General features: G+C 37.4%; 1 protein-coding gene across 12 annotated transcripts in view; it reads right to left on the reverse strand.

The window, feature by feature from the left end:
- The window catches only part of NT5C2 (5'-nucleotidase, cytosolic II), a 119,072-nt gene that overhangs the window by 70,226 nt on the left and 27,080 nt on the right, over positions 1 to 21,766 (reverse strand). For all 12 annotated transcript variants that reach the window (XM_078389459.1, XM_020790874.3, XM_078389460.1 and 9 more), the window contains one exon: positions 19,005 to 19,138. In XM_078389459.1, the coding sequence (XP_078245585.1) occupies positions 19,005 to 19,105 (101 nt within the window). In that variant the 5' untranslated portion in view covers positions 19,106 to 19,138. The remainder of the gene's footprint in view (positions 1 to 19,004; positions 19,139 to 21,766) is intronic.

The following is a 21,766-nucleotide window of genomic DNA, read 5'->3' on the forward strand; positions in this document are numbered from 1 at the left end:
TCAGGAGATGACATGACTGTATTTGAATAAATGTACATTGTTGTACATGAAAAAATAAAACATACTCTGAAAATAAGCCCTAATGCATTTTTGGAGCAAAAATTAATATAAGACCCTGTCTTATTTTCGGAGAAACTCAGTAATCCAAGATACAAATAGGCATCCTGCAACTGTATGTAACTGTTTCACATGAATGGGCAAACAAGTAAAGAAATATAACTTCTGCTTCATCTGAATAAGAAAACTAGGGGCAGAACTCAATTAGTTAGACCCATAATCATAATGCAATTGGCATACATCTCAGTGACAAATTCCTTCAAGTTAAGAAGTTAGCATAGGTATTTGCTATGTCTACGAATCATGTAACTTGACACAGAACAACAAATCATACACCAACTTCTTAACTTGTGACAATTCACCATCAAGATTTACTCTATCTGTTATACTGACATAATAACTCATTAAGATTTTGGTTATTATTTAGCAGCTGCCAAACAACTTACAGTATGAAGCCATTACAGTGGGGTCTCTACTTAAGAACTTAACCCGTATTAGAAGGTGGTTCTCAAGTTGAAAAGTTCTTATGTTGAATCTGCATTTCCCATAGGAATGCATTGAAAACCATTTAATATGTATCTGCTCTTTTCCGTCCATAGAAACTACAGTGGAACCTCTACTTAAGAACTTAATCTGTTTTGGAATGGTGTTCTTAAGTTGAAACGTTCTTAAGTTGAAGCAAAATTTCCCATAGGAATGGACTGAAAACCAATTAATCCGTTCTGGCTGTTTTTTTGTTATGTAGAGGTGCGTTCGTACATTGAAGCACTAGTTCCCATAGGAACTAATGCAAAGCTGGTTAATACGTACTCTACCACTAGGGGGAGAATTTTTTTTTAACCTAAGATGACCTAAGGTTAAAAAAAGAGCAGGAAAGGTTTTTTTCCTGTTCTTATCTTGGATTTCTGTTCTCAAGTAGAAGCAAAATTTAGCAAATGGAGCTGTTCTTAAGTTGGATTGTTCTTAAGTAGGGACGTTCTTAAGTAGAGACCCCACTGTATTAAAGTTGAAATCAAATCCTGGTTTTCTTGTACACATATCACACACGCAACACAGAGTGTTTACTTGTCTATTGATCATACAAATATTTAACAAAAAGAAAAAATACAAAATTGTTAAATAATTAGATTGTTAGATGGCTAAAGATCTTCCAGCATTTGGCCCTAGTGTCAATCACAATATTTAAGATTTTAGCAACACTAACGCTAAAAAGACTGTTTGTATTTTGACATACTTTTAGTAGATTAGTATCAATCCTGCATAGAAGCATCAAATTACAGTGGTGCCTTGCTAGATGATTGCCTCACGGGACGAAAAACATGCAAGACAATTGTTTTTTGCAATCACTATGGTGCCTCGCAAGACTTTTTTTCTATGACTGTGCTTTGCAAGACTTTTTTTTTTTATACCGATGCTTTGCAAGACTGTTTTTTACACCGATGCTTCGCAAATTGGTGTTTTTTTGTTTTTTGTGGGTTTTTTGAGACTGATGCATAGGGAGCCTCACAAGACAATTTTTTCACAACACGATGATTTTCGTGGAACGAATTAAAATAATCTTGCGAGGCACCACTGTATGAGATACAACGTTCTGTTCCTCAGGCATGTGTAAAAATTACAGTACAGAAGCATATGTGCTATCATCTCAACAGTTCCAGTGCTACATTGACATAACCTCTGAACACAGGTTATGCCACTGAATTGCCCTTCCAGTGCTTCAGAGAGTACAGCATTAACCCTTGTTAGAAAGAAGTCTCTTCAATAGGTAGGCACTGACAATTTACTCAAGTAGAGAGCACATAAATTACTAGGTGGGATGGTTATTTACATAATGTTGCAGGGGAGCATAATCTATTGGATGTTGCTAACAAATTCTGGCTATTAGAATCTTGGATCTTCTGCTTCATCAAAGACTTCACAAGTATAACATTATGCCTGCATAGCTCTTCTGTGCAGAAGCCAAGTAGAGAAATATTTTGAGTCATAGCTTTTCTTCAATAAGAGATATACGGATTACTAAGTGTTAGACAAACATAAGAATCCACATCATCATGACAAGTATTTCAGAAGAAAAGAGCATGAATTGTTAGTGAGCAAAAGCAGCGAGCAAAAGCAGATGGTAGCTGACTGGCTGCCAATCCATTTTCAGGCACAATTCAGAGTGCTGTGTTTAACTTATAAAGTCCTAAATAGCTTGGGTCCAAGCTATCTCAAGGAATGTATCTGCCGTCATTAGGTGAGTCTGATGGATACACAGGAGAGGGCCTTCTCTGTCACTGCTTCCAGATTCTGGAACTTCCTCCTATAAAAGGGCAGGCTAACCCTAATTTGCTGTCCCTCCACAAGCAGATGAAGATCTTTCTCTTCAGGCAGACTTTCCCTTAGGGACTGTCTGTCTGAGAGGGATTTTTTAAATGGATTGTTGTGCCTTGCTGCCTTAAAAAGTGTTTTAGTATTGATTTTATTTACTGCTTTGAATGTAATATTTGCTTAATTCTTTTTAAAATGTCTATATACAGTGGTGCCTTGCTTAACGATGATAATTGGTTCCCAAAAAATTGCTGTTAAGCGATTTCATCACTAAGCGAAACACGGTTTCCCATAGAAATGCATTGAAAACCGGATAATCAGTTCCATTGGGAACGAATTGCCATCCTTAAGCGAAAATCGCCATAGGAAACATCGCTAAGCGAAACACGGTTCCCCAATTGAAATGCATTGAAACCTATTCAATGCATCTCAATGGGGGAAAAAATTACAACAAATTTAAAAAGAGTCAGAACAAAGTCAAATTAGTTTAACAAAGGGTTTATTAAGTGCACTTATGATTTCAAGCATTCTAAATATTTTTTAAACATTTTTAAACATTTAAAAAACAGCCAACATGAGGCTGTCAAAACCATCGTTAAGCGAAACAGGGGGACCCAAACTGTCATTGCTATGCGAAGCATGGTCCCAAACATCGCTATGCAAAAATCGCCCATAGGAACCATCGTTAAACGGAGCGCAAGATCGCTCCGAAAGTCATCGCTAAGCGATTTAATCGTTAAACAAAGCAATCGCTAAGCAAGGCACCACTGTACTTACTGTTTTTAGCTTTTAAACATTGTCTTTTTAATTATGAAAGTTGCCATGGGTCCTCTTTGATCAGAAAGGTGGGCTAAAATATTTTAAATAAATAAAGATTAAGACAGGTATACATTTGGAGGCATCCAGAACATATTCCAAAAATGAGACTTGAATTCTTTTGATGGAGTTTGCATCAGGTTTAGCACACTTGAAATTGATTAGCTGAGTGCACATTTTTTGGTCAGACAGTGTAGGGTTTTGTTCAGAAAGCAAGTTTTTTTTTTAAAAAAAACACTATTTTAACTCAATTACGAATCTGGTTAATTCTGAATCATTTTTGCATGTATGCTCACCTGTGTCAGAGCAAACTGTGTCTGTGGAGTTTGTCAAATATAGAATTGGATGCCAAGATCACAGATCCCCAGGCTGCAGGGTAACTTTACTATCCAATCTGTATTTTTTTTCTCTATGTGTAACACTGATCTAGCACTATCTCGATTTGAAAAACAAAAAACAAATATTAAAGCATGATGAAAAATCACTTAATCCCTTCTGGCCTGCCTGCTCTCTCAGCCCTAGAAGGAGTGCAAGTTACACCAAACAGACCCCTGATGCATTAATAGAGCTAGCCTTATATTCTCTTTAGGAGAAAGGCAGCATATAGATATTTTAAATAAACAAATAAGTACATTATTGCTCGTAAACCATTAATCAGTTTCCTGATAGTGATGTAACAAGAAGCTGTGATAAGCTGTTTTTTCCTAATTTAAGTTCATAAGCAAAGTAGTCAGATGCAAATGTTTAAAGATGTGTATATCTTGGCAGAATCACTCAAGATCTAATAACTTAAGCATAGCTAATACTTAAATTTTGTAGAACAAGCATGAGAAGCCTTTGCCCTTTTGGCCTGCCAGTTCCCATCAGTTCCACTCAGCATAGTCAATGACAAGGGACTCTAAAAATTCTAATCCATCACATCAGATATTGTGGGACAAATGTTTCCTATCTTGTTTTATATCTTAAACCATATGTTTACTTTAAAAGGAGACTCTTTAAACTCATTAGATTTAATCTCAGATTAGCATTTTTTCAAAAGATGATTACATTTCTCTTTTGACTGCAGTTTGATACAGGCTATTTTATAAATACTCTCCGGGGGGGGGGGGGGGAGATAAAATGTATTGTTAGACTTCTGATTGCACAGGTAAGAGAAAAACAACATACATTGTCATTACACATTTTTCTTTCTGTTAGATGAGAACGTAAATGAGGTAACTGTACAAAACCTTCAGTAGTTTTTAAAATCTAAACAAATTTTGAAGTAGAAATTTAAGCAAATCCTGCACAGATACCATGTTGGGAAGTAATCAGATAGCGACCTAGTTTGCATTTACAGTATTTGGAGCCTCTAGAGGAAAAAAAGAGCAGGAATACTGCTAACCCAATATCAGAACGTGCAAGGAAACATTCTGCTTGCCCCAAGACATAAAAGAGAAACAGCACCACTTAATCTCTTTTCTGTCAAATTAAACTGTACAATTCCAGAAAATGATCTTAATCCAGCGCCAGTGATTTCTCATTTAATCTTCAACTATAAAACTGTGCATCTAAGCAAAATATCACCAAATAAGGGCAACAGGCAACAGTGTGTACAGATGGCATTACCCAACCCAGTTTTCTAAATCACTGGTTTTACTACATTTAAACAGATAACACTTTTACATTTGCAAAAAATACAACTGATAATTATGAAAGGATGTAGAGCTTTTTGTACAAACTTTTGAGTACATAACAGGGGTTAATTCTTAAAATACACAATTTTTGAAGAAATTGCAACATTTTAACAAAGACCCCCCTATTCATTTACTTAAACATTTCAACATTTGTAATGTTTTTAGACCATAAAATATGCAAGGACCATACAACTAAATAAAGGGCTTAATCATATACTAGTAAAGAATTATAACAGTTAATGCATCAATAGGGTGGCCCCTCAATTTATGCAGATATATTCTCAAGCATATAAATATAAAGTTATTCTTTTCACATGGGTGGTTATTCATCAAGTGAAAAACAGTAAGATTACATTAGTTAGTGATTTTTTACTGCCTTTAGTACATATGGTAAGTTTTATATTTTTGTTGTAAAAGAGAACTGATGTTTTAGATTTATCCCAGCAATATGAGTAATTCAAAGACAGTTGCTCTCAGGCTCAACCATGCATGTTCACAAAGACTGTGTGCTTTACTTTTACTTTCACTGCTTAGTGAAAATGCCTATTCACAAATAAGCAATAGCTAAGGAAGTTTTTTTTAAATTATAGTGCACTAACTGTTCGATATTTTACGAATCGAACCATAACATGTTAGTAAAATCCAGTGAAATTCACAAATTTTAGAGATGTCTTGGCTGGTGACAACTTTTGACTTATAGCACATAATTTGAGTATCGCAAATTTTAATAGTAAACACTCATTGTATTATAAATTATTTTATGTATTCCAAGTAACTTTCTGCAGGGATGTAGTAAAGTCTCATATATGTCTGGAGGTTTGTTTTTTTAACAATATTTAAACATATAAAACGTATAATTACTTTTTAGACATTTGAGTAAACACAGAAAACAAACATTGAAGTTTTTATAAAACTGGAGTAATTCAAGGGAAGTGAATTATCACTACATAGTACCATCAGATGCAATTACTCCGAAAGATATTATAGAGCTACATTTTGTCAAACGTTTTTTAAAAGAACATAATCATTTCCAAATCTGAACTGATTATAACTATATTTTGTTAGCAAAGTCTAGACACAAGTCTAGATCTGCTACCAGTAATGCAAATAATTGGTCTTGAATTCTTCTTAATGCTATTGCAATAAGCATTAATTTGATCTCTATTTCTACTTTTTTTAAAAAAAGCATAAATATGAACATGTGATAGAGCCCGTTTTGTGACACCCCAGATGTATCACTTCACCGTCTCAAACCAGTTCTCTGAAAGCTATGATACAAATGTCTAAAACAAAGCCAGAATAAGTGTAGAGACAGATTAGAATCCAAAAACAGAGGCCTAACTCACAGAACTTTATCCTATTCCTATAAAGCTGCCTCTGACAGAGAAGAAACTGAAGCTCCTCATCATGGCCCGGACATTACAGTACCTGTACATTAACACACCCACAAAAGACATACATATGTTAGCGATAAATCAGTTGCATTCTATTAGCATGATGTGTTACCACTCATGAATTAAGAATATAAAAATAAAGTAAATAGAAATACCTGGGTTCTATTTCTTGGCAGTTGCCAGTCACAACAGAGTATGGAAACTGAACTTTTTCCATTGTTTAAGCTTTATTAGTAACAGCTGCCACACACCAAAGAACTATATGTAATAATCCAAAGGGTGACTACAAGTATTCTCTCAGAGTTAAAAAATAGACATCACAACAATTTGGTGTCTCATACTCAACCTCCTTCCTGTCTAACTACAATCACAGAACATGACTGTACTCCTACAGAAGGACCATCCCCACAATTGGCCCCAACCAGATAAATCACAACAAGTAAAGGAGGTAGCATTCTGTTTATACACAATGAAGAATTTTTAATAATGATTTTATTAATTTTTGTTATAAGGATCAACTTATAGAAAGGCAGCATCTTATTACCAAATATTTAAGTAAGAAGGTAATTGTAATTCATCTCCTATTTTTATTTATATCGTAGGCATTTTCTACAAATAAACTACAACAAGATATAATAAGGCATGCAGTTGACATCATCTATTAATCTAAAGTCTGCGAACACATTCTACAAGGACTGTGGCTGCTGAGGGTGTCCACATATGTATTACTAATAAAACCCAAATGTAGGTTATGGTTATTTTCAGTTAGTCACATTCCTTTATATTTCTTGAATTAACAATCAGTTTGCCATTCTAATTAGTAATTTACAAAACAGATAGCAAGGCTGTTTTTCCTCAAAGGCATACTTTAACTGAAATTTAGTAAGGAAACACTATGTACCACCTATTGCAATAACACAATTGTTTTTTTTAGCTTGGAACCATTAGCTGAACTCTTTTCAAATCATATATAGAGATGTAAGTAACTTGCCTATGCAGTTTAGGCCTATGACATTATATTCAAAACAAAATCAGTATTCACCACACAAGTTAAACAAGTCTGAAAGGACTATTGCCATCAAAATGTTACAAACAACACCCACCTGGCGAGATGAACAAGAGATCTATTGTCAACAGAATTACTCTTCCAAGTTAGGGCTGTCATGGTGACATAACCACACATACAGAGTATCTTAAATAGGACCAAAAGAGTTTAGGTTGGTGTTTTTTCGTTTGTTTGTTCTTGGTGCATTTGATGTTTTTTCTCTCTGCATATGTCCCTGCCTGAAGCTTCTGGCATGTAATCACAGAGGCTGGACTCATGGCAGGCAAGCATACTAAGTAAACAATGACTCCCCACACTTTTAAAAGGCCATACTGGTAAGAATCATATATACTGTACACATGCAGAGGAAGAATTACGGAAGTTGCCATGGCTAATCAATGAGGTGCCACATACCTGATTGAATGCTCAGCATGTACCCAGCTCCTTCAATTAGCTTTAACAACTCCCACAACTCCTTTTGTACATGCACAAATATCACATTTTGGTCACTGTTAACAACTGCATCTATCTTAATAGTCTTAGCCAAGCTGCAGGGACCAGTAGGCCACCTCTACTTCAGAGAAGCAGAGGAACAGGTCCAAGAGGATAAATCTGTTTTTATTTATTTATTGTTTTTGGTTTTTAATTGTCTTGCTTAAAACAGTCCCATTTCAGATGGGATAGCAATAGTGTAGCACTCACTGATCAAACATACAGAATCACAAAGTGTTTCTTTTAGCTGTGATAAAGTACTGGATTGTACACACAAAACAACAATCAAATTTCTAGCAAAGGTTATGACACAGCAGAGGTATATTTTCACTATTATTTTCTATGCACAAGAAATGAGCCATGAAGAAGTTCCATAGCTTTCTTTGGGGCCACTGCTCAAAAGAAAACCTAATAAAAGGGTATAAGTCATAAAACTGTTACGAAAATGAAGCTATTTAAAATATCTTTAGGAGATTTCCAAAACCATATCTGCCTTTCGAAAGTACAAGAATATGCTGAACTAATCTCACACTAAAAGAGCTGATGAATGTTTTATTTATTTGTTTGTTTATATTTTTTATATCAGAAGTTTCCAACATTGGGTCCCCAGGAGTTCTTGGACTAAAACACCCAGAAGCCTTCACCACTACCTGTGCATACCAGGGTTTTTGGGACTTGTAATTCAAGAACATATAGAGACCCAAAGTTAGGAACCACTGATTTACATGCTGCCTTTCTCCCCGTAGGGGCCTATAGTGACTGACAACAATTAAAACTATACAATAATTAACAGTTTTAAAATACCAAAGAAGCTCCATTAGAATCATAGAATCATATAAAAGTGAAGCTGAAAGGGGCCTACAAGGCCATTAAGTCCAACCCCCTGCTCAACGCAGGAATACAATCAAAGCATATCTGCCAGGTGACTATCCAAGTTTTTCTTGAATGCCTCCAGTGTTGGAACACTCACCAAGTCCCTAGCTGGTTCCACTGTTGTACTGCTCTAACAGTTAGGAAGTTTTTCCTGATATTCAATCAAAATCTGGCTTCCCTTAACTTGAGCCCATTGTTGCCTGTCCTGCACTCTGGGATGATTGAGAACAAATCGTGTCCCTCCTTTGTATGCCAACCTTTCAAATATTTGAAATGTGCTATCCTATCACCCCTCAATCTTCTTTTCTCAAGGCAAAACATGCCCAATTCATTCAGCCTTTCCTCATAAGGCTTGGTTTCCAGCCCCCTGATAATCCTTGTTGCCCTCCTCTGAACTTGTTCCAATTTGTAAGCATCCTTCTTGAAGTGTGGTATCCAGAACTGTTTAGGGCCTCGATATCTGGTGGAACGCCTACTCCCACCAAGATCTACCCGTGTCACACGTGCGAGCCAGGAGGTGAGGCTGAGGAGCCTAACGCCGAGTGAGGCCCGGAAGGAGAAGACAAGAAATCGGGCCTTCTCGGTGGTAGCTCCTCGCCTCTGGAACAATCTACCTCCTGGGATTCGCGGAGCTCCCTCGCTGGGTATCTTTAAGAATCAATTGAAGAAATGGATGTTCCGGCAGGCCTTCCCACCAGACAATTCCTGATCCTCCTCTTATCTTCTCCTTCTTTGGTTTCCCATCTTGTAAGCTTTTTACTATTTATGTTGCCATATCTGTTTATTTTTATTTGCTGATTGTTAGCCGCCTAGAGTGGTCTCAGCTGACTAGATAGGTGGGATATAAAATAAATAAATAAATAAATAAATAAATAAATAAATAAATAAATAAATAAATAAATAAATAAATAAATAAATAAATAAATAAAGTGAGGCCTAATCAGTGCTGAATAGAGGGGGACTAGCACCTTGCGGGATCTGGAAACGATACTTCTATTAATGCAGCCTAAAATAGCATTTACCTTTTTTGTAGTCACATCACACTGTTGGCTCATATTTAGCTTGTGATCTATGACAATTCCAAGATCCTTCTCGCTCACAGTTTTGCTGAGCCAGGTATCCCCCATTTTGTAATTGTGCAATTGGTTTCTTTTTCTGAGGTGCAGGACTTTGCACTTATCCCTGCTGAATTTCATTTTTATTGCTTTCAGCCCAGTGCTCCATCCTATCAAGGTCATTTGTTTCTGTCTTCTAGTGTATTAGCTATTCCACTCAATTTTGTATCATTTGCAAATCTGACAAGCATTTCATGAACTCCCTCATCCAGGTCATTAATAAAAATATTGAAGAGCACTGGGCCCAGGACTGAGCCTTGGGGTTCCTCACTTGTTAACTCCTCCCAGTCAGAGCAGGACCCATTAATCATCATCCTCTGAGTACGATTCTGTAGCCAACTGTGCATCTACCTGACACCTGATCTATTCAGCCCACACCTAGTTAGCTTGCTAATCAAGGTTCATGGGGCACTTTGTCAAAGGCTTTGCTGAAGTCAAGATATACTACGACTACAGCATTCCCTCTGTCTATCAGGGAGGCGACCTGATCAAAAAACGAGATCAAATTAGTTTGGCAGGATTTATTCTTGACAAATCTGTTTTGGCTTCTAGTTATTACTGCATTGTTTTCCAAGTGCTTACACAATGACCACTTTAAGATCTGTTCCTGAATTTTGCCTGGGACTGATGTCAGGCTGACTGGTCTGTAGCTCCCAGGTTCCTCTTTTTTGCCCTTTTTGACAATAGGGACAACATTAGCACTCCTCCAATCCTCTGGCATCTCACCTGTTTCCCATGATTTCAAGAAAATAATGGATAGTGGTTCTGAGAGTTCTTAAGCTAGTTCCTTCAGTACACTTGGATGCAGTTCATCTGGCACTGGAGATTCGAACTCATTCAGGGTGGTAAGGTATTCCTTGACTATTTGTTTTTCAATCTCCAATTGATTGAAGTGCAATTCTGTCCCCCCTACTTGCACTTCCAATTTGTTTCGACATTCATAGTCTGTCTTACAGGGGGAAAACTGAACTAAAATAGGAATTGAGCACCCATGCCTTTTCTTTGTCATCCATTATCATTTTTCCATCTCCATTGCAGAGCTGTGCCACTATGTCTTGTGTTTGTCATTTTGCTACTTACATACCCGAAGAATGCTTTTTATTGCTTTTAGTGCCCCTAGCCAAACTCAACTCATTCTCAGCTTTTGCCCTCCTAAAAACAGATATTTAAAAAACAAATATTTATCAATACTGAAACCAATGATTAAAAACAAATTTTAAAAAGTATCAGAATTGACTGTGATAGAAGCAAGTCTATGCAACATACAGTATTCCCAAAGCTAACAACAATGAACCTCTCCTCCAACTGCTCAATAAGGTTTTGTTTTCAGCCATTAAACAAGATTCTCTAAAGTAGTTAGCATGTAACACAACACATACAACTTGTGATATGAACATTGTGCAAGCCTGGATACAGAAATAGCTGAATATAAACAGACAGTAGACAAATGAGAATGTACTGTATATTTATTCTGTTTAGAAACAAATAATAATGTACTGTTCAAAGACGTAACCATTGATATCCTGAGTGGATTTTCAAAAGACCATGGGAAAAGTTGGAATTTATTTTCATAATTGTTGCACAAAAATCTAATTACAATGTAATATTGCGTGAATAAGGTGAACAGAAATTCCAAATCTATTCATGAATTTGACAAGGACTTTTACAGCCAGCCACATAAAGTACACCTAGATATGCCAAATATATTGAACATATATGGAACAGAGCAAAGTAAATATTTCTTTCTTGCAACAATGGATTTCTACTAATGCTGATTTATTTCAAATCAATTCTGTTTATTGACAAGGGGAAGATACGTTCTATATCTTTTCCATGCTTCCCAGTTTCTCTGGTTTACTAAACTGTCTTTCATCATTTTCTTTGATTTAATGACAGGATTGCATCTTGAACACCCAGGTTGTCCTGGACACTAATGCAAAACAAAAACTATGTTTTGAAAAGAAAAAAGCCACCTCAAGCCTTTTTTGTAATTTACATTATTTTAGAATAGTGCTATAACACCATCCCTTGTCTCTATGGTGATCTCAGGATGTAAGGGAAGCCCTACAACGGTGTCACTCACTTTTCCACTCAGGTTTTGTACTTCAGTTAGGTGACTCTATGACAACAGGGAACATATAAAGAGATATGTCTACAATCAAGTTGAGAATACAGAATACATATTTTTATTTATTCAAGGATGGCAAAATAGATGTGGCTCCTTACTTGTAAGGAATATGTATGTGCCCTCTTTCACTTAGTAGGGAGCTATGGCCCTTCAAAAGCTGCAAAACTGCAACACTTTTACCCCACAACACTGCTGGCTAGTTTTGGTGGCTACTGCAGGCCGAAAATCATTCTACAAGCACCAAGGAGTACAACTCACAGAGTCCAATGATGGAAGACAGTAAGCAGAAGCAACAGCCAAAACCTGGGACAGAGAGAGATTACTTATGTGCAGCTAAAAGACATATGGGAAATGTCATTGAAGAGTCAAAATGAACATCAAATAAGCAAGGACAGTTGAAAAAGAAAAATACAGAATCCTTCAACTATGGAAAGAACTCTGACTACGTCAACCGGCAAGCATGAAAATTGGCTTGAAGAAATATTTATCTGGATGAATCCCCATCTCAACCTCATCCAGCTGCATAATCCATATAAAATTGAATCTGATCTATGGATTAAGCAATCAGGAATGTGTGATGAAAGCCAGTCCAAGACAGACAAGTGTTTTATTGTTAGTATAACTTCCACAGCACTTATCAATCTAAAAAGTTTTATGACACTTAAATAAAGAGATTGTGCAACATAGTGGCTGAGAGAATGAACCACAAACCACAACATTCCCAGTTTGAATTCTCTCTCTGCCATGAATTTCCTGAATAATTTTGCACTTCAGCCAACAATTTTGACTGGTCTGGAAGTCAATTCTCTGTTCCAAAATCCTGCCAGGGGCACCACAGATTTTTTTAAAAATCGATACCAGACGTTTTGAAGTGTTTGGGGGTGTTAAACAATGGCAGGCTCTCTTTAAAAATAAATTGCCAACCTGGAAACTTTCAGAATATGCAATTCAATTTTATTATCAGAATAAGGGTGTTCCAATTTACCTGCCTATGTCTGACAAACCACCTGGGATAGTCATCATAAGTTATAATAAACTTGAAATCTAATATTAATTATTAGTTTCACTGATTACAGTAAATAAATCAATAAATGTAATGGAGGAAAATTAGTTTAAACACTACATAGTTACTACTGCAAGTAATTACTAGGCTCTTAATATAAAAGAAAAGGACTCTGGGATACCGGTAGGTTATTTTAGTCACTTCTTTCTAACAAAGGTCATGGCCCGGGGTCAGAGACAAGAATATCTGAAGTAAACATCTGGCTGCACAGGCGGTGTTGCTAAGAAAGGTGTGGCTTTTTGGACCATGGTCTATACTTCCTCTAAAGAAATATTCCTGGAAAGAAACAGACTGCACCTCATTTTATTTTATTTTAATTGTATTTAAAATATTTTACCCTGCCTTTCTCCTAAAAAAATGGACCCAAGGCAGCTTACATAATTAGAAAGACAATATTTAAAAGCTCAAAAAAGGTAAAGGTTCCCCTTGACATTTTAGTCAGTTGTGTTCGACTCTAGGGGGGAGTGCTCATCCCTGTTTCCAAGCCGTAGAGCCAGCGTTTGTCCGAAGACAGTTTCCGTTGTCACGTGACCAGCGTGACTTAGACCCGGAACGCTGTTTACCTTCCCACCAAGGTGGTACCTATTTATCTACTCGCATTTACATGCTTTCGAACTGCTAGGTTGGCAAGGAGCTGGGACAAAGCGAGGGGAGCTCTCTTCGTTGCGTGGATTTGATCTTACAACTGCTGGTCTTCTGACCCTGTAGAACACAAAAGCTTCTGCGGTTTAGCCCGCAGCGCCACCACGTCCCAAGGCATTTAAAAGCTAAACAAGTATTAAAATAAAAGTGGTAAAAAAATCAATATTAAAGAATGATCTGATGATCTTAACATTCAGGCAGGCTCATAAAGGGAGATGTGGTCCACGAAAGAGCTTGGAACCAAGCTGTATGGGTTAAAGCAAGCATTTTGACTTGTGCCCAGAAATGGATTGGCAGCCAGTGGAGCTGCTGTAATGGAGGATCATGTGATTCCTGTAACCAGCCCCAGTTAACAATCTGGCTGCAGCCTTTGGAAAGTTTCTGAACACTTTCCAAAGGCAGTCTCATGTACAGCGTGTTACAGTAATACAGCCAGAATGTAACTAAGGCACGTGTCACTATAGCCAAATCAGACATCTCCAGGAACGGGCACAGATAATTGGGAATGGAAGAACATATTTACCAGGAGTTTTCCAATTTTCAGAACTTTCAAGTGAATGCTGGTAGGAAGAGACACAGTATTCTAAAGGACAAGGGGACCCAAAGTGTCTATGATGTTCCAGAAAGTTGGATAATGATACAATACTGTATTCTCGAAAGCTTTCATGGCCAGGATCTGCTTGTTGCTGTGGGTTTTTCAGGCTCTTTGGCCATGTTCTGAAGGTTGCTCTTCCTAACGTTTTGTCAGTCTCTGTGGCCGGCATCTTCAGAGGACAGGAGTCAGAACGCTGTCTGTGCTCTGTTGCAGTTTGTTGGATAGTTGAGTATTTATAGCTGTGGGAACAGCTTTTGTCCTTTTCAGGAGATTGGCTGATTATGGGGATCAGTGGATTTTTGTTGTGGATGTATTGTTGTGATAAGGGGGAGAGATGATCTATCACTGTGATTGATAGGTGTTGTTAGTTTGTCTTTTGTGTGCAGTAACCACTGGTCCTTGTGGCTGGGTAGAGTTAGTTGACCTTTTGCAGGCTCAGTTTTTCAGAGCTGAGAGCCAGGCCTTGTTCAGTTTTAAACTTTCTTCTTTTTTGTTGAAGCTCTGCTGGTGTTTGTGGATTTCAATGGCTTCCCTGTGCAGTCTAACATAATGATTGCTGGTGTTGTCCAATACTTCATTATTTTGAAATAGAATTTCATGTCCAGCTTGTTTTATGACATGTTCACACCAGCAGAGCTTCAACATAAAAGAAGAAAGTGTACTGGGATACAATCTCAACAATGATAGAATGAGTCAATATGAATCCAAGGCAGACCTTTCAACATCACAAAAATCCAAGTTTACGCACCAACCACCATTGCTGAGGAGACTGAAACTGAACAATTTTATGAAGATTTACAACACCTTCTAGAACTGACACCAAAGAAAGATGCTGTTCTCATTCTAGGGGACTGGAATGCTAAAGTAGGGAGCCAACAGATATAAGGAACAACAGGTAAGTTTGGCCTTGGAGTTCAAAATGAAGCAGGGCACAGGCTAGTAGAGTTTTGTCTAGAGAACAAGCTGATAATCATAAACACGCTTTTCCAACAACACAAGAGGTGACTCGACACATAGACATCACCAGATGGGCAATACCAAAATCAGATTGATTATATTCTCTGCAGTCAAAGATGGAGAAGCTCTATACAGTCAGCAAAAACAAGACCTGGAGCTGACTGTGGCTCTCATCATCAGCTTCTTATAGCAAAACCCAAACTTAAACTGAAGAAAGTAGGTAAAACCACTGGGCTAGTCACATATAATCTACACCAAATCCCTTATGAATATATAGTGGAAGTGAAGAACAGATTTAAGGAACTCGATTTGGTGGACAGAGTGCCTGAAGAACTTTGGATGGAGGCTCGTAAAATTGTATAGGAGGCAGCAAAAAAAACCAACCCAAAGAAAAGGCAATGCAAGAAAGCAAAGTGGCTGTCCAATGAGGCCTTACAAATAGCAGAGAAGGGAAGGGAAACAAAATGCAAGGGAGATAGGGAAAGTTACAGAAAATTGAATGCAGACTTCCAAAGAATAGCAAAGAGAGATAAGAAGGCTTTCTTAAATGAACAGTGAAAAGAAAAAGAGGAAAAGAATAGAAAGGGAAAAACCAGAGACCTGTTCAAGAAAACTGGAGCTATTAAAGGAACATTTTATGTAAAGATGGACATGATAAGGACAAAAATGGCAGGGACCTCACATAAGCAGAAGACATCAAGAAGAGGTGGCAAGAATACACACAGGAATTATACCAGAAAGATCTGGATGTCCCGGACAACCCAGATAATGCGGTTGCTGAGCTTGAGCCAGACATCCTGGAGAGTGAAGTCGAGTGGGCCTTAGAAAGCATGGCTAACAACAAGGCCAGTGGAGGTGATGGTATTCTAGTCGAACTATTTAAAATCTTAAAAGATGACGCTAAGGTGCTACACTCAATATGCCAGCAAGTTTGGAAAACTCAGCAGTGGCCAGAGGATTGGAAAAGATCAGTTTAAATCCCAATCCCAAAGAAGGGCAGTGCCAAAGAATGCTCCAACTACCGTACAACTGCACTCATTTCACACACTAGCAAGGTTTTGCTCAAAATCCTACAAGGTAGGCTTCAGCAGTATGTGGACTGAGAACTCCCAGAAGTGCAACCTTGATTTCAAAGGGGCAGAGGAACTCGAGACCAAATTGCTAACATATGCTGGATTATGGAGAAAGCCAGAGAGTTCCAGAAAAAATCTACTTCTCCTTCATTGACTATACAAAAGCCTTTGACTGTGTGGACCACAACAATGGCAAGTTCTTAAAGAAATAGGAGTGCCTGACCACCTTATCTATCTCCTGAGAAATCTATATGTGGGACAGGAAGTGACAGTTAAAACTGGATATGGAACAACTGATTGGTTCAAAATTATATTGTCTCCCTGTTTATTTAATTAATATGCAGAATACATCATGTGAAAGGCAGGCTTGATGAATCGCAAGAGGGAATTAAGATTCCCAGAAGAAATATCAACAATCCCAGATATGCAGATGATACCACTCTGATGGCAGAAAGTGAGGAGGAAGTAAAGAACCTCTTAATGAGGGTGAAAAAGGAGAGTGCAAAATATGGTCTGAAGCTCAACATCAAAAAAACTAAGATCATGGCCATCATCTCCTGGCAAATACAAGGGGAAGATATGGAGGCAGTGACAGATTTTACTTTCTTTGGCTCCATGATCGTTGCAGATGGTGACAGCAGCCACAAAATTGACTTCTATGCACATAGAAGTCAAGCAATGTACCACCTTAAACTAATTTTTTTTTACAAAATTCCTTTACAGTATTCTTACTGACATTAATCTTAAAACTCTCATCTTCCAAATTTTTGTCCAATCCTCTGTTTTAATTTCTGTCTTTAAATCATGTTCCCAAATTGATTTCAAACCTTCTATTTATGTCTCTTTTTCCTCTTGTTCCAAAATTAGGTTATAAATTCTATTTACTACTCCCTTCCTCAATGTATCTTTCTCCATGTCTTCACGTGATGATAGGAATTGTTCATACTTAGTACATTCTCTACATTTGCCATTAGCTTTCAACCATTCATTTGTCTAACTATCTAACTGGATATAATTATACCATGCTAGTTTATTAGTTTGAAGTTTAACTATAATCTGATCCTTCGATCTCATTTTATTCATCCTTCAATCTGGCAAATTTTTTATCCTTAAACAAATCAGCTAAACCCTTCATGTTTGCTGGGAAATTTTCTATTTTGGTCACTAATTTTAGTGGTGAAGAAAAGGGACATAACTTCATGACTCCAGTGAAACTGAATATAATAAATTCAGACTATTCTAAGGCCTGTTGGAAATATTATGAAGAAATTGGCATGTATTATCATATGTGGTGGGAGTGTAAATGGATTCACAAATTTTCGAAACTAATTTTTAAGGAAATATGTGATATATTTGGAAAATATACCGAATTCAATTCTAAAATTTATTATTCTAAAATTGAGCCTCGTGGCGCAGTGGTTAAAACGCTGTACTGCAGCTAAAACTGTGCTCACGACCTGGGGTTCAAATCCCAGGTAGCCGGCTCAAGGTTGACTCAGCCTTCCATCCTTCCGAGGTTGGTAAAATGAGTGCCCAGCTTGCTGGGGGGGCAATGTGTAGCCTGTATAATTAAATTGTAAACCGCCCGGAGAGTGCTTGTAGCGCTATGGGGCGGTATATAAGTCCAATAAATAAATAATAAATAAATAAATAAAATAAATAAATAAAATTGCTTTGTTGTCAATTTTTGATAACAGAGAGCTTGATTATTGCTCAAATGAATTGATTTCCAATTTTATGACAAGTTCATATGTCAAGGCACCACTGTATAGAAGATAACTTATGAACTGAGAACCACCCTTAATATTAAGGGTAAAATTAAATAGCTTAACCAATACCCTTAAGATTAGTTATCAAGTTTATATCTAACATAGGTAAAATAAATATTAAAACCGCAGGTCATAACAGGCTGAATCAAACTGTCCTGTCACTTTTAACTAAAATAGACCCATCACATGAACAGAATTTGTTAAATCATGCAAGTCCCATTGACTTGATGGATCACTTTCAACTCCGATTAATCACAGGATTTAGCCCAGCACCTATGAAATATAATAGTAAAATCACAATGTGTATTGTACAGATTGAGAAAAGAGAGGTCCATCCTAGTTCCTTCCATTCTAGTTATGAAATGGAAAAATGGAGGTGCACCATAAGCTGAGTTCAGACATTCAATAAAACATTTACTCTGAAATTCAAGCATAGATGGCAAGCTAGTTCGACTTGTTCTGTCCTGGTTCCATCTGAGAGAGCATATCTGCATGTAGTGTACACGCAATTGGGAATCCTGATTTTTCAGGTTTCTAACTGCATGGCGAGGCCCCACAGGTAAAGACTACTTTCCTAATGAGATTTACCATAGCTCTCCATACTTGAAAATTAGGATAGAGGCACACATGGCTAGCCTCCACAGGTTAAGATGAACCCTTTTCTTGAATGCCTGAGTACAGCTACAATCATTAGAACATCAAGAAATGCAAGGTGATTGAACAGATGTAACAACACTAACAAGGGATATGTTGTAAAAAAGCAAAGGAGAGAGGATTGTTGACTCTACGACTGACACTAACATGGGGCACTGACATTAACAAGGAACCTATAGTAAAAAGGTGAAGAAAAAGTCAAATAAGAGTATTGTGGAACTAAAAACAATGAAAATTGGCTTACAGTCACATGAAGATATTTGTATGCAGTTTTTAAGACTTAGGAACTTTAATTTTTTCTTATAGTACATCACTGGAATGCTTATAATTACATAAACAGCTTACCGGTGATATGCTTCTCGGCGATATTTCTTCATAGCATGCCCATCCATATTTGCAGGAAGATCTGCTGCATTCTGTAGTCGATCGCTCCATGAGGTTGTCATTTTTATAATTTTTCTGCAAACACTTGTTTATCTCTATATAAGAAGAAATAAAAACACCAACTTAGCTTGCAATGTTTCAAAAGGATATTATATTGTCATTTCCAGCTTCAAAAAAGCCACTAGATCTTGAAGTACAACTGCCAGATAAAAACAATTCACTTTTAATAGCCAATCAAAATACAGAGATAAAACCAAAGGTTCATGTAAAATCAAATGTTCCTGTAATATGTCAGACATCACCATTCTAAACTGATATTTTTAGTCTGGTGTGGCAAGAATATGAATGCTATACACCTCCTTTAATTTTTTTTTACCCAGCAGGGACTCTGTACAGTCTGAATGAACACATTCCTTTCTATGGTAAAGAAAGAAGAAATCTAACTTAATTAGATTATATTTAACATCACAGAAATACAGTACGTTGGTTAAGAAAATGTAAAAGCCTCACAGCACGAAATAAAGTAAAGTATTACTATGCTAATAAATGACACTCTGTGAACTTTTAGGTATAGGTCTACATTATAAAATTTCGGCCTTATAATACTAGATAAACAGTAACACAAATAAAAATAACTACCATTGTTAATTCTGTGCTATAATTTAAAATCCCAAAAGGAATATACAATGAAGTGCTAATGAAGTATCACAATTAGGATTGTCAAATGATTAAGTGATCAAATAGCTGAAAAGTGTATTTTCTTTTTAGCTTCTACTGATTCATTACAATTAATTATTACATCTTATTTTTGACCATGAATATTTTTCACACTTAACTGATAGCTACACTCAAATAAATAGAGGAATTTGTTGGTTATGCACAAATGTAAACAATAAATAGGCATTCCAGAGATCGGTCCTTATTATGGACTCTACGTGCTCAGGCACAAGTAACTTACAGTCGACAAGAATTATTATCTATTGGCAGAGACTGTTGCAACTTTGAATCGAGGGTCTCAACTTACAACATCCCAGCTGAGCTTTTAAGACGGCCTGCATATCGGGGGGTTACTCCCCCTGCTCTCCCTGTCAGGAAGAAAAGAACACGGAGAAAACGCAAGCAGAAAAGAGGCTGCAGGGCTGGTCTACGAGTGAGGTTAGGCAAAAATCCTCACAAGCCTGCATTGCCAAGTCTTTTTGTCTCAAATGTTAGATCTCTACCCAACAAGATTGAGGAGTTGGAACTTACTATCTCCCTACAGAAAAATATTCGAGACTGTTGCGTTATGATCTTTACAGAGACATGGCTTGATTCTTCCATCCCAGGGGAGGTAATTGAACTACAAGGACGCAGAGTACATCGAGCAGACAGGTCTATTGAATCTGGGAAGAGCAGAGGTGGAGGGGTTTGTGTTTACACAAACGATAATTGGAGCACAGATGTTAAAATAATGGACATTCACTGTTCTCCTGATTTGGAGTATTTGGCAGTGAAATGCCGCCCCTTTTACCTGCCTCGTGAGTTTAATGTTGTTATAATAACAGCAATATATATACCTCCTGATGCTAACACAACCACAGCTTTGAGTTGTTTGTTAACTGCTATCAGCAAACAGCAGCAGGCCTACCCAGATGGAGTGCTGGTGGTAGCAGGTGATTTCAATCAAGCCAATTTAAAGACCGTCCTCCCTAACTTTTATCAGTATGTGGACTGTCCCACTAGAGGGGAAAATACCTTGGATCAGGTATATTGTAACATCATGCATGGATATAAGACGAAGCCATTGCCTAGCTTGGGACAGTCAGATCATATATCTCTTTTTTTGATTCCATCGTACAGACCCCTTGTTAAAAGAATCAGACCATCAATTAGAGAAATACAAGTGTGGCCAGTGGATGCAACTGAGCAACTTCAAGATTGCTTTAGGAGCACTGATTGGACACTGTTTGAGGAGGACAATGTTGATACTTATGCCTCGACAGTACTGTTTTATATCAAAAGCTGCATCGATGTTATTGCTACTACAAGACAAGTACGAGTGTTTTCTAACAACAAGCCTTGGCTAAATAGAGAAGTGCGCCTTTTATTAAAAGCCAGAAATACTGCTTTTCATTCTGGGATGAACTACAGTATAGAGAGGCCAGAGCTAAACTGAAAAGGGGCATTAGGGATGCCAAAGCTATGTACAGCCAGAGAATTGAACAACACCTTGAAAGTTCTGACACTCGCAGAGTGTGGCACGGCCTACGACAAATCACTGGTCAGAGTAACAAAAACAGTCTGTGTAGCAGCAGTGATTTTTTGGCTGAGCAGTTAAATCAATTTTTCAGCCGTTTTGAGGTGGAAACAGGAACAACCATTATTCCAGCACCTACTGTCCATAATACATCACTAGAATCTACCATCGACAGACAACCACTAGTACTGCAGATTTCAGATGTGAGACGCGCTTTCCAGAATATTAATATTCGAAAGGCAGCTGGACCAGATGGAATCATGGGACGAGTTGTTAGGGGCTGTGCTGCAGAATTAGCTGGAGTTTTTACGGATATTTTCAATCTATCCTTGTTGCAGTGTTCTGTCCCCACTTGCCTGAAGACATCTATTATAGTGCCAGTCCCGAAGCAGTCAGCTGTGGTATCTCCCAATGATTATAGACCAGTAGCTTTAACATCTGTTATTATGAAATGTTTTGAGAGATTGGTGCTGGATTACATTAAGGC

This window comes from Pogona vitticeps, chromosome 3 (assembly GCF_051106095.1).
Source record: "Pogona vitticeps strain Pit_001003342236 chromosome 3, PviZW2.1, whole genome shotgun sequence".
Lineage (NCBI taxonomy): Eukaryota > Metazoa > Chordata > Lepidosauria > Squamata > Agamidae > Pogona > Pogona vitticeps.